This window comes from Miniopterus schreibersii (genome assembly GCF_964146895.1).
Source record: "Miniopterus schreibersii genome assembly, chromosome: 18".
In the NCBI taxonomy this organism is placed as follows: Eukaryota; Metazoa; Chordata; class Mammalia; order Chiroptera; family Miniopteridae; genus Miniopterus; species Miniopterus schreibersii.
In genome coordinates, this window is record NC_138121.1 from 28,686,193 (window position 1) to 28,703,819 (window position 17,627).

A 17,627-nucleotide genomic window follows, 5' to 3' on the forward strand; every position below is an offset into this window, starting at 1 on the left:
AGGTCTCACAGGCAGAAGGCTCAGCATTCAACCAGCCTCTGCACATGACAGTGGTGATGATTATCTGCCACCAGGTGGGTGGGACCCTTTGCAAAGAGTCTTCCTGGTAGCCCTGGTCCCCCGCTAACTCCCTATTTCTTGTGAATACAGAAGAGAGGGAGCAGGCATGAAATTCAGCCCAAGAATATTAAAATAAAAGAATACAATTGTGCTCCTGGGGACAACCCTAAAGCTGTGTAACCTTGAGGAAGCCTCACTGAAAATGGGGGGCCTCTGGAATCCCATGGATATATCCCAAAGGACAAGAACATCGTTTCCATTCTCAGGATTGGAACAGACAGCACTGACCCTAGGGCCCTCGCTCCTTTCCGACTGCCCAGTGGGGGGGGGGGGGGGCATGGGGGTTCGCTTAGCCCGTTGAGGGACCTGCTTCCTGGGCCTCCAGCAGGGCGCCCCGCAGAGAAGAGGTTCCACAGGGTGATGCCAGCGGGCTGCTGGGCGGGGGGCACAGGAACAGGCCTCTAGCTTCCACGCCTTCCCAGATTTCCTGCCAGATCTCAGCCCAAGGGGGGAGGACCCAAGGTCCCCGCTCTCCATTCGGGGGTCTCGGCCTCTGGGGTGGCGGACCCTGGGGATATTCCCTCCACTGGAGATTCGAACGGAAGCCCTCGCCCGCCAGAGCTGGCAACACACCCCAAATCGGATTTAAGATAAATGAGAGGTGTCAGGGCATTGAGCTCCCTGACGCCTCACTGCCCGCCTCTCGCAGGCTTAGGAGGGAGCAGGACCCAGGCGTTCTGAGCGGACCGAAGACCCGAGCGCGAGTGACAGGGTGGGGGCGGGGCCACGGGACGCCGGGGCGGGGCGAGGGAGGAGCCAGGCCGCGGGCGGGGCGGGGCCTCGGCGTCGGGGCGGGGCCTGGGGCAGTCAGGCTGGGGGCAGGGCTAGCGCCGAGGGGCGGGCCCAGGGAGGCCCGGAGGACGGCCGGAGGCAGTGCCGCAGCGCGGCGGCACGGAATAGGTCGCCGAGCCCCAGAGAGGCCTGGGGACAAAGCTTCAGGGCCGAAGGAGGCGTCGAGGCCAGAGGTCTACCCAGGGCCGTGGGCGGGGCCTCGGGGCGGAGGCTGCGCGCTGAGGGCGGGGCCGCGGCGCCGGGCGGGGGCGGGGCCAGCTCTGTGCCGGCCGGGGCGGGCCCTCCGCGCCGGGGGCGGGGCCGGAGGCGCGGCGCCCGTGACCAGCAGGCCCCGCCCCGGCCGGCCCGCCCTCCCGGAGCGACCGGGTCCTGGCCGCCCGGTTCGCCGTGCGCTGCCCACAGGTTCCATTGAGAAAAGCTGAGCGGAGGCGGCGGCGGCGGCGGCGGCGGCGGCGGCGGCGGCGGCGGCGGCGGCGTCTGCGCGGGAGCCCAGGACCGGCAGCAGCCCGCCGCCCGCCGCCCCCGGCGGTCCGCGCGCTTGCAGCGCAGGGCCGAGTCTCCGGCCTCCGCAGCGGCTCCGGGCCGGCCGCCACGGGCTGGGGGGCGCGGGCCCGGGTGGCTGTGGAGCCCGGGGGCCGAGGGCATGAGCCGTCCCGCGGCTCCGCTGCGCCCCCGCCGCCCGCCGCCGCCCGCCAGGGGCTAGAGGCGGCCGCCGGGAGGGCACGCGGCGCCGGAGACATGTCCAGAAGGAAACAGAGCAATCCCCGGCAGATCAAGCGTGAGTCAAACTTTGCCCGCCCGCCGCCGTCCCCGACCCCCGCCGTCCCCGACCCCGGCCGTCCCCCCGCCCGCCCCCCACCCGCCCTGCTCTGCCCGCCGCGCAAGCGACCTTCACCCCGCGCCGCGCCCCCCGCGCTCTGTGCCAAGCGCGCCGTAATCTAATCTTCGCGGCGGGCTGGGCCCCCGCGTCTCGGCTCAGCACCGGGGGTCCGGCCCAGAGGGGTGTCCGCCCAAAGTGCCGAAAGCCGGGTGGCTGGGGGCGCGTCTACCTCGCGGCCGACCCTACCCCGCATCCCCGAGATGGTGCGGCGATAAGGCGGCCCCGATCTGGGCTCAGATAAAGTTTAAAATATTCCATTCTGCAAGTCCCATCCTGATAAGATCGCTCTGTCGGGACGGGCTGAAATTGTGATCTTATCTTGCGCGGTTGACTCTCCCAGGCTTTGTATCTAGAGGGAGAAACGAGACCTGGGAGAAGAGGGGACACCCGGGGCCGCGTGGAAATTCATGGCCAAGTGGCAGGAGCCGGCCTGCGCCCACCACCACTCCTGCTGGCCAAAGAGCCACGTGGCTTGCGGGGGGTGGGGCGGGGGCGTGCAGCTACCGCAGCCCGAGCGCTCGGCTCCAGCTGCTCAGACCCTGGTGTCCTGTCGCCGGGGTCTCAAACTCGAGCCTTCCACGCCTGGAGACAGCCTCCTGGAAGTCCGACCCGGCCCAGGCCGCACCGGCAGCAGAAGGTGCGCTCGGATGCCTGCTGGTACACCCCCCCCCCCATCTCCCCACCCCGCCTCCAAGTCAGAGAGGGGGCTCGGCCCCGGGCCAAGGTCGCCTTTGTGCGCGTCCAAGTTTCTCGCCCTTCCGGCCTGCGGGCCACTCCCAGGGGGGCTAGGAGGCTTCTGAGATGCCCCACACTGCCGATGCCCCTGCGATAAGAGTGCCCCGCACTCTTGGGGGCCACGCGGCTAGGCGAGGAGCAACTGCGAGCGCACAGGAAGCGCGGCTCCCCGCCCCACGCCAATAATAACTTAGTGCTTGGGCGTCCAGGGCGGAGGCGCTGGACTTCCTCCGGGGGTCGCATCTCCCAGGCCAGACGGGCAGGTAGTCGGGGCCAGCCCGCTGCCCAGCCCCAGGCACCGGGCACTGCCACTTCTGTCCACATGACCACTGCCACCAGGACCGCCTATGCGAACTCCTGGGGGAGTGTCTACTCCCGAGGTCCGGGGGAGGGGGAGAACGCGAGCATGAATCCGGGTTCCCGTAATCCGACTCCCTCAATGTACAAGTGGGACCTATTTTCAGAAAGTCGCCTTCTATCAAGTCAACTCAAGTATTAAAACCACCCACGGGTCCCGATCTGCGCGCGTTCTCTAGTTTCTTTTTCCCCTCCTCCCCTGTGCGCCACTGATCGGTCTGTTCTCGTGTGTGCGTATGTGTATGTGTTTCAGCGTGATGAGAAATGCAGATAGCGCGGGCAGGGAGATCGCAGGTTGGGAACCGATCGCCAGCGCCGATAAGGGCCTAAAGCGGGGCGAGCGCCCGGGCCCAGCTGGGTCGGCCGAGCAGTGCGCTTTGGGGACGGGGGCTGCAGCGTGCGCGCCGGCGAGTCCCCGCTGCCCACCCTCCGCGCTCCCAAGACCCCGGCAGAAGTAGGGGCCCAGCCCGGGAGGCGGGGCCGGGTAGTCTCCCTGCAGCTCGCGGCCCCGGGCGCCTCCTCCCCTTGGCAGATCTTGGCGCGTTAAGATGCGAGCGCTGATTGTCACCAAGCGGCGGCGCCCGCCCGCCTGCCCTCTGCCCGCGGCTGTGCGCGCGGCCGTCGCAGCTGTGCGCTCGCCACAGTGGCCTCACCTGCAACCAGGCCGCGGGTATGGAGCGGAGTAGGCCGAGCTAGTGGGGCCGCCGCCCCCCACTCCCTCACCAAAGCCGGGGCGCAGCTGCCCGCGCCTCTGTGCGCCTTTTGTTCCGCGCAGAGATAGATGTGCCGCGCTGATAAGGCGAGTAACCGATGGCGGCGGCGATAGGCGCTTCCATTTATTAACTTCAAACGTGGGAGCGGGGGAGGGCGAGGCGGGAGCGCGGCCTTGGCCGGCCAGATGGCTGAGACGATAGGCCCGGCCGCTCCGGCGGGGAGCGATGGGCAGAGCGCGGCCCGGGACCCCCGGTTCCCCCGGCCCGCTGAGCTTTCCTCCCGCCCGGGTCGATGTGAGCTCCGATAAACGCCGGGGCCGGTCGGCCGGATGGTGATCGCCAAGTACGATAAGAGTCCTTATCTATGGCCACCAGGCCCCTCCGGTTCAAGGCAACAACAGCGCGGGGGTGTCTCGGCTGGGCCAGTGGGGGCCTCAGACGGGGGCGGGGGCGGGGGAGTGGGCCTCCTCGCCTGGGTTGGTTTGTCTGGGCGAGTTTTCATCCCAAACACACTTAATTGCCAAGAAGTTGGTCCTCCCCCTGCGGGTGGTACAGTCCGTCAAAATGAAAGGAAAGTGACTGTGCTGGCCAGGAGGGGGGAGGGCAGGGGAGGACACCCCGCCCCTAATTTCTATTAGATGGTGTGAGACAACCAGAGGTGGGGTTGGCACCTCCAGCAGGAGATAGGGTGTTTTTCCTCTTGAATCATGTTGGGGTTGGTGTCGTTTCTGGCAAGTGTGAGGTGTAACCTGCTTGGAGTTTTCTTGAAAAAAAAAAACACAAAAAACAAACCAAGGTGGTTTCTATTGCCCAGGCTGTTTGGGGGGGCGGGAGGGGGGGCTGAGTGTGCTGGTTTCTTTTTGAGCAGGTCCCCAAGTTAGGAGAGAAGGTCTGCTTAGATCTGCCTTGATTCACTCAGTATGTCTTTATTGAGCACTTGCTGTATGCAAGCACAGGGTCACACTGCCTTGGGGAGATGGGAGGGATTGAGACAGGGTAGGGGGTAGAGAGCAGATGGGTAGTCAGGGACACTTTCTAGAATGGGGGGGGACTTCCAGGGAGGTGAGGAAGAGGCTAGACATGGGGGTGCCCGAGGGACAGGCCTCAGTTTCTAACTCTGAAAAATGGGATGATGGTTCCTGGCTGTTGTGGGGGTGAATAAAGGGCTGAGAGTCATGTGATGCTAGGGGAGGGATAGCCTGTGTGAGGAGGCAGGGATGAGATCAGGAGGGTGGGGCTGGGCCTCAGTTTCCCTTTCTGAAAAAATGGAGACAGGAGTACACCCCCAGGTCAGAAGGGCTGTCCAGGGGCCAAGAGTCCCTTTATAGTGGTAGGGCCCTTGGGGACCATGGATCCAGACACCAAGTGGAAACCAAGGCCAGCCAAGCAAGGGGCTTCCAGAAGATACCAGGCCTTGCCTGGCCAGACAGTCTCCACCAGTCCCAGCCCCGACAGCTGTTCCAGCTTTATCTTAGATGGTGCTGTTTTTCACACATTCTCAGAGTTTGATTAAACAAATTATTGGTGGCCACAGGATGACTAATTTACTCCGAGCTTCAAAGTTACTTGCCTGCTCTCTGCAGCAGCCTGACACCCACCTGTGGGGCTGGCTATGCCTTCTGGCAAGGGCCAGTTCCGGCAGAGCCTGGGTTAGGCCCCGAAAGGGAGATGAGGTGGTCTCCTACAAGTTTTTATGAACATGAGCACAATCGTTTGCACAGAGCCATGCGCCCTTTCTTTCCATGTGTGGGAGGCACCTGGAGTCTGCCAGGCTCCCAGGGGCCACCTTGAAATGTCTACCATCCCACTGTGATGGCAGAGAAACTGGGAAAGAGGGATCTGTGGCAACCTGGCTGCCCCTGACTTGAGCCACTGTGGGTAGGTTACTTTGACTTCAACAGCCTCTGAAAAATAGGTGTGACTGACTGTGCCTGCTGTCCAGAGATTGACAGGCACCTAAGCACAGCCTTTAGCTGGCTTTTGCCCCATCCCCAGAGCCCTGGGGGCATGGGGATTGAGCTATCGTGAGCAAAGGGGAGAGAGGGTTTAGAGACCAGGAAGGATTTGCTCATAGCCCCTGCTCCTGAACCTGGACTTGAGCAGGGCTCTGGTGTACTCCAGAACTGAGCGTCTTACCCTTGATGGCGGGACTTCACCCAGCTTCAGACTCTTCTTGGTTTTCCTGCATTCTTGGGCCTCGGGGAACACAGTCAGCTCATTTGATAGTAATAATAACATTAATAATAGCTAATACTTACAGAGTTTTCTCTGTGTCATGCTACATATTAACTTAAAGCAGGTCCTATTCTTATTGCCACTTATATCTAAAGAAACAATCACAAAGAGGTTAAATTTCTCACCTAAGAAAGTGGCAAAGCGAGAGTTGAAATGCAGGCAGCCTGGCCCCTCACTCTGAACCAGTATGTCTGTGAACATCACGCTGCTTTCTCAAAGTCCTCTCACCTCTACCTGCCTCTGGGCTTCCCCGGGCCTCAGTCTCCACACCTGTGGAATGGGCCTCTGGGAGCAGTGGCACCCTAGGGTCTTTCCCAGCCCTGCCCTTGCCGAGTCTCCCATGGCTTCCTTCCTGAGACATTCCTGCGCAGGAGTGGTCCCCAGAGAGACTTCACCCAGCCCTACCCGGGGGCCTGAGCCTGGCCTAGTCCTGGCTGCCCAGCCAGCCCCTCCCCGAGGTCACCAGGAGCCCAGCATGGCACCAGCACCGCCAGCGATTTAAATGGGTCAGTTGAGGAAGAAAGGAGGAGGGAATGCGATGCCATTAATTGTACCCCTTATCTCCTGTTTCTATGCCAACCAGACGTTCCTGGGGCTTGACGGGCTCGTGAATAATACTCCCGGCCAGCCTATCTACCATCGACAGGCCTCCTCCTGGAGGCAGCTGTTGCCTCGCCGATTGGTATCACCTACCCCATAGACCCAGGCCTGGGCCCTCACGTAGGCTGACCGGGCCACACTCGGGCACCTGGCTGAGCTCCTGTCCACTCAGCCTCCATACCCCTGGATATTTCTGGAGCTGTTCTTGGCTACTGTCCCCATTTCACAGAGGGGGAAACTGAGGCCACAGCCACATGTGTGCTCTCTGGACCTAGTCTGCTGTTCCCCATTCAGGCAGGAGTGGCCTGGGGTAAAGGGGGCTCTACCATGTCTTCTGGCCCTCTGTGGGCCTCAGTGTCCTTGGCTGTGGCAGAAGGGAGCAGATGGCCCCCCTGGTAAGAGCTCAGCTTCCTTTAAGCTGCAATGGTTGTGGCCCTGTGAGAAGGGGAGAGCCTGCACTCGTTGGGGCTGAGCCCCTCACCAGGGCTGTGCACAACCTAAGACTCAGAGGATCTCTCTCTCTCTCTCTCTGGGTTCCTTTGGTCCCTTCTAGCCTCAGTGCCTTGGCACAGGTCTCAGCTCAGAGCCCCTCACAGGCAGATCATTCCTCACCCTTCCCTCATCAGTCTTGTTCACTCACTCATTCCCTGGGAGCAGGGACTGGGTCTGTACTGTCCCCACACAGAGGGCCTTCCAGAACTCTCTGTCAGATAAATGATCTAATGGGTACATGGCATGAAATGGACATGGCTGGGATCCCAGCTGTGCCACTTACTGGCAGTGGGACTAGGGGCAATGCCCACCCCATGTGAGCCCCGTTTTCCCCATCAACAAAATGGGGTGATGCCATTGCCGGCGCCTGAGCACAGCTGTGAGGATCAGAGAGAAATACATGTCATCTGAAACAGCTGCTCCAAACCATCCTCCCCCTCCTGCTCCTCCACAGTATCTCTGTGGTCATTCGGGTCAGATCTGTAGTTTCCAGCTTATGTGAGATGGAGAAATCCCTTTTCCCAAACTCCCAGGGAGTAAAACACATGCAAGGCCCTGCCTGGAAAGTGCCCCCACCCACTCCCTGACCTTGTGGCCCACAGAGCTCACTATGCCAGCCCCTAGTCACCGGCCACCCCTCTGCCTCACTGACCTTCCCCTCCTTCTCATTTCCACCACGACTTGCTAAGTGAGTACCCAAGCTGTACAACCTTGTCACAATACTTGCCCTCTCTGGGCTGAGGTCTCTTGTTTGTCAGGGGAGAGGGGAAGAGGGACTGTACTGGGGAGTGGTCAGTGATGTTCCTCTGCCTCCCCCCACACCTCCTCACCTCCCTACCTGAGCTCTGGATGGGTATGGACCAAGCCATCCAAGAGTTGAGGGGCCGCATGGCCAGGCAGCCAAGTGAGAGTCTCTTGTGTCCCTGTGCCCATTTCATAGATGAAGTGGAAGCTAGAGTAGAAAGGAGGGTGGGCTTGCCAAGTGTCTCCAGCCAGCAATTGGCAGGGCCAGAAGAGCAGTGGCCCTGGGAGAACGGTCCAGGAGTAGTGGGGGGTTCTCTGCAGAAAGGCAAACTTGGTGGTTGCTGGCAGGGTACTAAGCAGCATCAGTGTGGCACTCCCTCTCTGCCTCAGTTTGCCCATTGGTTCAGTGGGCACATCCCAGTTCAGTGCCCTAGTTTTCAAATGAGGACATGAAGGCCACAAGAGGTCAGGACTTGAGTTCTGCCTTGGGGCAAGCATGTAAAAGGGGAGATGGTCAAGCTCTGAAAGAGACCACCCCAGCCTTTCATTTCAGCCCACAGCCTCCCAGCTGAGCACCTTGGCGAGTGTCTCCTTCATTCTCAGCCCTAGTTCTCTCACGTGTAGAATGCGTGTAACATGGTGCCTGCTCCAGTGTCTGTGCTGAGAGCTGAAAACGGCTAGGACACAGTAGTGTCAATGAATAGCAGTGGTTGGAGCATACCTGAGGTCCCAGATCGGGTGGGGACCTGAGCTGCGTGCTGCTGAGTAACATGTTGCTCCCACCACGCAAGTGGTCCAAGGGTCCACCAGGTGGGCTAAGGACAGAGGCTCTTCTCTTGGGGGGCCTTAGGGTTCCATCCCCACCCCCATCTTCCATATCAGGGAGCCAGGGCTCTGAGTTCCAGGCCTGGGCCACCTTCTGAGGGCTCTGGGCTGCAGGTGAGCCCTCACCTCCAGAGTGGGAGGCCACTGCCAGGGGGGGGGCCACTGCTCAGCCTTGAGTCCTGGCCTCACTGTGACCTGGGGGCAAGTGGCTTCTCTCATGCCTCAGTTTCCACTTTTGAAGGAGAAGCTTAATAAGAGCAGATTCCTCCTGGGTCCTTCATGTAGGGTCCATGAAATCCCAGATGCAAACTATAAAGTGCTGACCTGGATTTGTGTCCTTGGTGGACACTGGGGCCCTGAGAGCTGCTGGCTGTATTACTGATATTTTGCCAGAGACCCCAAGGGCCCATCACTCAACATAGAGCCCTAACTTCTGCCTTCCTCTCCTTTGGGTATTTGTTTTTGAAAATGGAGGGACTTGTGGGCAGAGGTGCCCTGACTGGGCTGGGCAAGCCCCACACCCAAGCCCTCTCAGTCCTTTCCTTCACAGGGATCTTACCTGCTGTTATGATTATCGTCATTGATTGACCCATTTTACAGGCAGGAAAACTGAGGCCCATGGAGACTGACATGTGACATAGGAGCTAGGTCTGTGACATGGAGGTGGGCAGAGGTTTATCTGGGCAGTGCCTGCTCAGCCCTCCAGGCCATCTGCCCCAATGTTCTGCATCTTCCTGGGGCCTCTCCAGCCCCTCTCCTCCTCCCTGCCTCCTTCCCCTTCCTCACAGCCCCATGTTTGGGAGAAGGCAGTGACCCCACTGGACAAGAATGTGGTAGCTGACCTTGGGCCAGAGCCTGGTGAGGCAGATAAGCAGGCCCTCCCCTTTGCCTCCTGTCTCTCCATTCTGCCCTGCCTGGACCGATAGGCTTGGACTCTCAGAGTTTTGGTTCCCCCACCCGTAAAAGAAGTGATGGGGTGCTTGTGTGCAGCTCCCGCTAGCCCAGGTCTGGTCAGAGCCCAACCCAGCTGCCCCTGGTTCCTCCAGTCAAGTAGGTGAAATGGGGACAAAGCCCCAGTCAGCCAGCCAGTGTCTGAGAGCACCTACCTGCTAGGCATTTTGCAGGCATCCTCTCTTGTGGTTCTCCTGAAACACACGCAGGTTAAGGTTCTCAACCCATTTTGCACACAAAGAAATAGAGGATCAGAGAGCGTGGGTGGCTGCACCAGTCACACAGCACATAAGTAATATGGAGACAGGACGGATGGGGTGGTCTGTGTGAGCCCTGCCCCAGCTCCCAGACTGGGTCCCTATGTTCCAGCGCCCCCCCTCCCCCATAACTGGCAGGTGTGTTGCTTACTGGGAAGGAGGGTAGACCACAAGGGGATCTCTGAACGTGGGTGTTACTTCCACAGACAGGTAGAATCCTGGGGTTGAGACTCTTGGACTCTGGGTTTGCAGAAGTTACTTCGCCTTCCTAAGCCTGTCTCCACTACTACAAGATGGGGACACTGGACTGAGCTCTGAGGGCCCCTGGGCCTTGTGCAAGTCATTGAGCCTCTATGAGCCTCGGTTTCCCCCTACAAAATGGAACAGACCTCTCTGGGCATCTCACTGAGACAGATGAGACTTGACATGGGAGGTATAGCCTGGGCCAGAGCTGGTGTGTCATCTGCGTTCTTTGACAAAATTAAAATGAAGAGGACAGAAGGACACCTCTCCCCTCTCCAGGCTCCCTTGGGCTGCTTCCTTTCAGTTTCTCTTGATGTCTTCAAGCCCTCTAGGTTTCCCAGTCTGCCTATCACAATCTCCTGCCTCAATTTCCCTTTTCTCCATCAAGCCCCCAAGTCAGACCCAGGGAGGGGGAGGGGTCTCAGCACCAGGTGGTCTTGGCTGCTTCCTGCAGTGGGATTTTGGGGGAAGAGCTGCCAGAGGACCCCCCCAGTAGAAACAGGACCTTGCAGGCAGTGGTGGGTCCATCCTGGACATTGCTGGATTCTCAGCTCCCAGGAAGGGATCAGGGCAGGGGTGGGGCCTGCCCTCTCAGCTGGTCTTTGGGCTGCTCTGGCAATAGGCACTTGGCGCCTGAAGAGAGAAAGCCAAGACAGAGCTGTGAGCAGCCATAGGGCCTCTCATGGCCTCCCCCATTCACCCCAGCTTATCTAGGTTCCCAAGCTCATTCTCGATCACCCAGGTTCGTTGGTCATTTGTCACTGAAGCAAGCATTAACTGAGTGTTTCTTAAGCCCCTGCTCTGTGCCGAGGACTTATAGCCATGAGCTATAGCCTTCCCCCAGCAACCTTCATGGGAGGCTCAGTGATTAGCCCAGTACATAGAAGGGAAACTGAGACTTAGAGAGTTTGAAGGTCAGACCGAGAACTACAACAGGTTCCTGGAGGAGGGAGGGAGAAGATGACTATAGTGATGCTTTCCAGGGTAGAGCTCTGTGCACCCTGCTGGGCCTGGCCACATCCAAGTTCCAAGTTCCAGTTCAGAAACCGAGGCCTTCCAGTGGTTCCTGCAGCATCCAGCTCTGGTCTCCATGCTGGCTGGGTGGCCTTGGGTAAGTCCCTCTCCTTTTCTGGGCCAAGGTGGCTGCTTCCCAGCCTTCCAGGTATAGGAGAGCCACCAGAGCTGCAGGTTTCAGACAGGAGCTGCAGGCAGGAGGGGTCCCAGAATGAGACCCATGGGCCATACCTTAGCTGCTCCTCTTTGAGTAGGAGCCCTTGGTCCCCAGGGACTTGGAATGAGTGCATTTCAGGACTGCTTCCTCTGAATGGACAGAGGTATTCTGTTTATGGGCTCTGGGCCCACCCCCCAGGGTGTCCCATGCTGGCAGGCAGGAGGCCCTCAGCATTTGAGGGGCACACTGAGCATACCCCAGGCTCTCCAGGGTGCCAAGGGGCTGTGGAGTTTCAGCCAAACCTTAGGTCAGGACCTACAGGGGCAGAGCCCACCAGTGTGTCACCATCCTACTGATATTTCCTGCTGCCAGGGCTTGGGGCTAGAAAAGTCCCCAGGCAAGTAACAGGGGACCCTGTAGGTCTCAAGGTAGGAGGGCAGGCTGTTCACACCCTAGTCCCACCTGCCATGCCCCCACACCACCATCCATCTTTCTGCTTCATGGGCCTGGCACAGCTTAGGAGGGCCTGGGACCACCCAGCCCCATTGGGACCTTGAGGTGGCCTCCTGCCTCAGTTTCCCTTCCTACTCAATATACCTACACCTGGCTCCACCAAAATCAAACATTTTCCAAGAGAGCAGGGGGGAACCCCTACACTTGTGGTGGCCTTGAGCGTCGGCAGGCACCCAGGCCCTCGGGGGCCACAGCCAGGCCAGCAGTCCCCCTCTCCCTCCCAGCTTAGCAGGCCGGAGCCCAGTCTGCCCCGAACTGTCTCCTGGTCCGGGCCTCTGGCAGGCGCAGGTTTCAGCTCCTGTGATAACTCGGAAAGTTGAACTGGCCCCATTACTGCGCTGAGATGGTTGGCGAGATACCGCCTTGATAATGGGGGAGATACGGCCTCTCCGTGGCCAATAGCCCAGCCTCTCCACCCATTAACATTCCCCACCAGCGATCCGCTCCTGCGCCTATCTCCTCCATTTCCACTCCTCCCGCAGATAAGAATGGAAATTCTGACTTCATAGCTCACTGATTAAAGTGTCTGGATTTCTTGATAATACACAGATAAATTATGTTTTTGAAAAAGAAGGTAGGGAGGAGGGCGGGGAGGGTGGGGGCCCTGGAGGGGAGCCCTTGGCTGTTTCTCTGGCCTTTCCTGGCCCCTGGCAGGCTGTGCACCTCCGAGTGTCCAGCACGCACCTCCCAGGTTTTGGTACAAAGACAGCATCCAGGGGCCTGGCCGGGGAGGCAAAGCAGGCCTCCCTCAGAAGGAGGAATCACGTTGGAAGGAATTGTGCCTTCTGGGGGGCAATTTAAGCCTCGCCTTGACCTGGCTGCCTGGACTCTTAACTCTTGGGGAACAGCTCTGTGCCTCAGTTTTTCTAAACAGACGCAGGCTTGTGGAGAGGATGCAGTGCCCCAAAGGGCAGGAATTTTGCCTGTTCAGGCCTCTGTCTCCTGGGCACCTAGCACAGTGACTGGTTATACAATAGGTGCCCAATAAATGTTGAGGGACTAAGCAAAGCCCCATTTGCCAGTTGGGGAAGGGGAGGGCTCCCAGTTGTTTCCCTGCCTCATCCCAGCCATCCTGCCTTCCGAGGCTTGCCTGGCTGCCACGAGTGACAGCAGCACCCAAATGGGACTGAGGTGCCATCTCCAAGTCTGTCTGGATAAAGCCGCATCCTTCAACTGATCCGAGATCCAGCGCTGATGGCGCGATTAGCGATGATTAGGGCCGGCGTGTGGCTAATCCTCCCGGTGAGGGACAGGTGAGGCAGCCGTGGTGGGAGCAGCGCCTGCAGAGGGACACCCAGCTGTTTGGGAGGAGAAACCAAGGCCCTGGCAGCCTTGACATGCCAGCTGGGGCAGTGGCCAGGCAGAGCCTGCCTCCCTCGCTGCAGAGAGCCCTCTGGAGGGACTGCGGGGACTCCCAGCAGGCACAAGGCAACTGGCCATTTCTCTGCTTTCTACATTGGTTTTTAAAGCAACTAAAAAAATGAGATTCTCTGTGAGCCCAGAGGCAGGAAGCCTGAGTGGGCAGTCAGCGGCATTTCTGGATGGCTCTGGGACTCCCTTTACTCAGCACTTGCTGTATGCCAGGCCTGGATTTGACCTGTGTTATCCTGTAGAGTACTCCCAGCAGCCCTGGGAAGGGCATCTCTGACCTCATTTCTCCTTGAAGGATTCAGTCTCAGAGAGGTTGAATAACTCACCCAAGGTCACACAGCCTGGGAGGGAGCAATAAAGACCCTGGCTTAGAGGCCTAATCAAGGTGAGCTACTGCCCTGGGCCACACAGCCCTGTCCAAGAGCAGTAGATGATAGGTGCCTCTACATCTGCCCCCAGAAAATTGGCTCCTCTTATGATAAAGCTGGTTTCTTTCTGTCTTGGAGTTTGATTTCTTTCAGTATTCTAAGAGACGTCAGCTATTTTTTAGTAAAATGAGTGCACATGCAGGGGAGGGGGCGAGTGTGGGGTGGTATGACTGGGGTTTGATTCCTGCCCCCTGGGCAGGTGGTCTAAGCAAGTGACTTAATGCTCCTGGACCTTAGTTTCCTCACCTGAACTTTGGGCATAATTGTAATTCCAGCCTCCCTGTCCTTTGTGGAACGAGACAGGAGAGAAATGGGGAAAGCATTAGGGACTCAGGGGTTCTCTGCGGGACATGTACAGGAGTATGTGCAAGGGCAAGGGGCTCTGGGGCTGCCTGCTGCACAGATCCTACCAGCATTCTTCCTGCACTCTTTTTGGCAAATAGCTCTGGTTTACAGAGGCCCAGGGCCCTATCCTATCCCACAGTGATGCAGGTGGTTCTGGAATATTTGTCCTATGGGCCTGGAGTTCATTTCTGGTTTTTAACGAGAGCCAGAGGGAACATGGAGTGTGTAGTACAGCCTACCTCGTCTCTGTGGTTGACAGGCACTGCCCTGTTCTGAACCTCAGTTTCTACATCTGTAAAATTTGACTGAAGATACTAAGACCTGCCCTGCAGGCCTTGGGCTGGGAGTCAGGGGCCTGCGCTGGCCAGCTGTCTGGAGGGCTCCCGAAGGACTTCTCAAGGGAAGAGCTCAGCACCCAGTCTCCAGATCACCAGCCTCAAGGCCCAGATTCAAATTCCAGCCCCACCCACTTTTGTCCTGTATCTTCTTTGAGCCTCCCTGCCCCCCTCCATAAAATAGAAAGTCATCCCCCCCCTCAGGAGGGCCCTTTTGTGAGCTGATGAGAGGGACCCAGGGTCTTCACCCTGCAAGGGCAGGTGTGCCCACTGCTGTTGTCCCCATGGTGGCAACCATCCCAGGACCCCTGCCCCTTCCAGTTGGGAGCTCTGGGCCCGGATGCTGAGTCTGTTGGACACAGCTGGAGGGAGCCAGAGAGAGGGAGGTCCCACCCCTTGGTTGCTACACTTCGGGGCTGGGTGTGGGGGGATGTTCCACCCTACCCCTCCCCAATAAGAAAGAAAGAAAGAAAAAGAAAGAAAGAAAAGGGAACTGTGATTAAAAAAAAAAAAAAAGGGCAAGAGGCCTGTGTAGTGGAGGAGTCCTATCGCCGTCATCTATCTGCCTGCTGCTCTGAGCAGTTCTGTTGTTTCCCCTTATCTCACCCACCAAAATGCCAGGAACAAAAGCAGGAGCACACTCATACACACACCTGGGAGCCCACCACCCCACAACTCGTAGCCCCAAGAAAGTGGTGCCACTAGATCTAAGGTGAAAGCTGGGGGAAGGGGTGGCTCAGGTTCTCTTAAAACCACCATCATCATTGTTTTGCCAAGGAAGCCAAAAAATAGCCCTCCCTGAGACAAGGCAACTAAAATTAAGAAGTTATCCCCTACAGGCCCCCCAGGAGAGAAGGACCTAGCCTTGGGGTTGCAGGGCTAGAATTTAGGGTAAGGTTCTAGCTGTGCTGCTGCCTCCTGGCTGTGTGACCCGAGGTCATTATCTTTCCCCCTCTGAGTTCCTAAGTGTGTGTGTGGGGGGGGAGGGGGCGAGGTGTAGGGAGAGTAGGTTGCATTTGAGGATTTAGGGGAACCTTAGAGGAAAAGGAAGAGCCTGCACCATTACAGTCTTCCCCAGGCAGCAAGCATCCCTTTGTATCCCAGACTTGGGGCTGGGGCAGGTCAGTCACCCAGAGCCTGGCATCCCTCAGAGCCCAGCCTAGTTCCTCACGGCCCAGGCCCCCAGGCTGGCAGTCCCAGAGCTCAGGACCCCCAGATCTCAGCCCCCAGAGTCTGGCACTCCCAGAGCCCATTGCCCCTTGCCTGATCCCCCAACCAAGGCCCCCCCTGAGCCCAGCACCCCTAGCCTGGCCCCCCAATCCTGCCTACCCAACAACTTCCCCTCAGGCACCCCCTCAGCCAGGGAACCAAGGCCCTAACTTGTATGGTGGCAGCCATTGGAAACAGGGCATGCAAATAAGCGCGAGTGTGACCCAGGGTTGGCTGATCACTGAGGAGCGGGGCCTCCTCCAGTGTCCCAGCCCAGACTTGCCCTAGTGGTGGAAATCCCCCCTTTCCCAGCTTTGGAAGAGCTGGCCTCTCCAGACCTTGCTGCTTAGGCTACCCATTTGCCTGGAGCAGGGGGATGAGCAGGCTGGCCTTTGGATGACCTCCTGCTGACCCTCAGAGCCCAAACCCCCACAGCCTGAATTAGGGGGTGAGGATTTGTGTGTTCCTGAGATCAGCACTGCCAACTCTGACTCCCAGATGGGAACACCAAGTTCAAAAGCAGGGTGGGGACAGCTCAAGGCTGGCCAGCCTCCCCTACTACTCCCTGTGTCTGGGCACCTCCAGACTGTCTGCATGCTGTCCCCCAACTCTCTGCCCTCCTTCAGCTATGATTTTTATCCAGAACTTAATTCTGCCAGGCTCTCTATAGCACCAACTTTATGAATGACAGTTCCAACCCATTTGCCAGGCCTGCTTCCCCCTCTGTAAATAGGAGGGTCTGGTCTCTGCCTCCCAGGGTGTTTTCTGTGCCTTTCAGCAAGCCCCTTTGCTCCCTGGGCCTGTTTCCCCATTCACACAATGAGAAAGAAGTTCAATGGGGGTTCCCTACTCTTTCTGTGGCTGTGGCACATTCTAGAAACTTGGGGTGTTCCAGATTTCCCATTTTCAGAAATTTGCGTGACAGACCATGTCTGTAGGAAGTGTTCAAGCAACTTTGGGGGATTCTCATTGTGTTCAAAATCACTTTGCACACACCCCCCCCCGGGATATCTTGTCAGCAAGATGGGGCCCAGGTAGGCCTAGCCAGAGGCCCCCAGCTCCCGTGGCACTAGTAGAGCTTGGTGACCCGAAAACCAGCCACAGGCGTGGGCGTTTTCAAAAATGCGTAAGTGGAAAAATAACAGGGGTGAAAAGGGAACGAGTTTGGGCTGAGATCTAAGGGGAGGAAATGGAGTGGGGGGGCATCGGGCCAGAACCAGGCTGCCACTGTGTGACCTTAGCCAAGCCCCTCACCTCTCTCGGCCTCCAATGGGGTGATAGTGCCTCCCAGGGGTGGGGAGGGGGAGGGTCTCAGGGACTCGGTGCATGGGAGTGGAAGGACATTCTGGGCAGCTTCACTTGGGAGGGGTCTCCTAACACCTGTCTGGAAATCTCTCCGAGAGGAGTCCCCATTCTACCACCAGCTCTGTCTCCCCCAGGACAGTGGAGGGCATACAGTAGGTGCTCAATAACTTATCCTTCAGTTGATTTCTAAATCTATTCCCATCCTGGCCCCTCCCAGGAGAACAAAGCAAACCCAAGGGGGAAAGGAAGCTGGAAGAAAAAGTACCTGCAAGAGAACGTGTCACAGACAGCTCTAAAGTGTGGGAGCTGGGGTCCTTACACAGTGGGCAGCAAGGTCCCCAGCCTGGAGGCAGGATTGGAACTCACTCCTTCAGGGGCTGGCTGCCTGAGAACTGGGACATACAGGCTGACCTCTAACTTGAAATGAGTACCTACTGTGTGGGGGGCCTGGACCAGGGATCCTGGTGACCTTCACATGGAGACCCAGGCTGGTGGGGAGATAGAGAAGAATGGAGGGATCCCCTATAGCTGGGGATCCCCTGTAGCTGGGGGACTATGATTGGGAAAGGCAAGGCGGCCACACTGAAGCAGACTTTAAGCAGAAACATTTGGTTGGTCTTGTGTGGGGGGAAGAATGTTCCTGGCAGAGGGAGCAACAAAGGCAAAGCTCTGAGCCGGGAATGAGGTATCATGGTGGGAGGAGTGCCAGGCCCCTGCGTGAGTTGACCAGCACAGTCAGGGCCCAGTTCAAATGCCAGCACCACCTTAGCATGCAGCCTAGCCCTGCCTCCAGGACAGCCACACAGCGTGGGGATCCAGGGGAACTGTGCATGAGGCTGCTTCCTTTCCTCCCTTCCTTCTCCTCCCTCTCTTGTACCAGACTTTACCTCTCCACTTACTCTGTCCTGGCCCGATGGGCTCTGGGAATCCAGACACAAGCCAGTGTTTGACAAGCAAGAGGGTTTGGCTCAAAGCTGTAATGTCCACACCCCAAGGTGACTGTCAT

At 58.5% G+C, this 17,627-nt stretch overlaps 1 protein-coding gene across 4 annotated transcripts in view; it reads left to right on the forward strand.

Annotated features, from left to right (window-relative positions):
* Positions 1-1,280: 1,280 nt before the first annotated feature.
* Positions 1,281-17,627, forward strand: part of ZFPM1 (zinc finger protein, FOG family member 1) — a 74,349-nt gene continuing 58,002 nt past the window's right edge. For 3 of the 4 annotated variants that reach the window (XM_081118914.1, XM_081118916.1, XM_081118917.1), the window contains exon 1: positions 1,281-1,690. In XM_081118914.1, the coding sequence (XP_080975040.1) occupies positions 1,651-1,690 (40 nt within the window). In that variant the 5' untranslated portion in view covers positions 1,281-1,650. Of the gene's footprint in view, positions 1,691-3,505; positions 3,684-17,627 lie in introns of those variants that run through there. The other variant, XM_081118915.1, reaches the window with a different exon arrangement.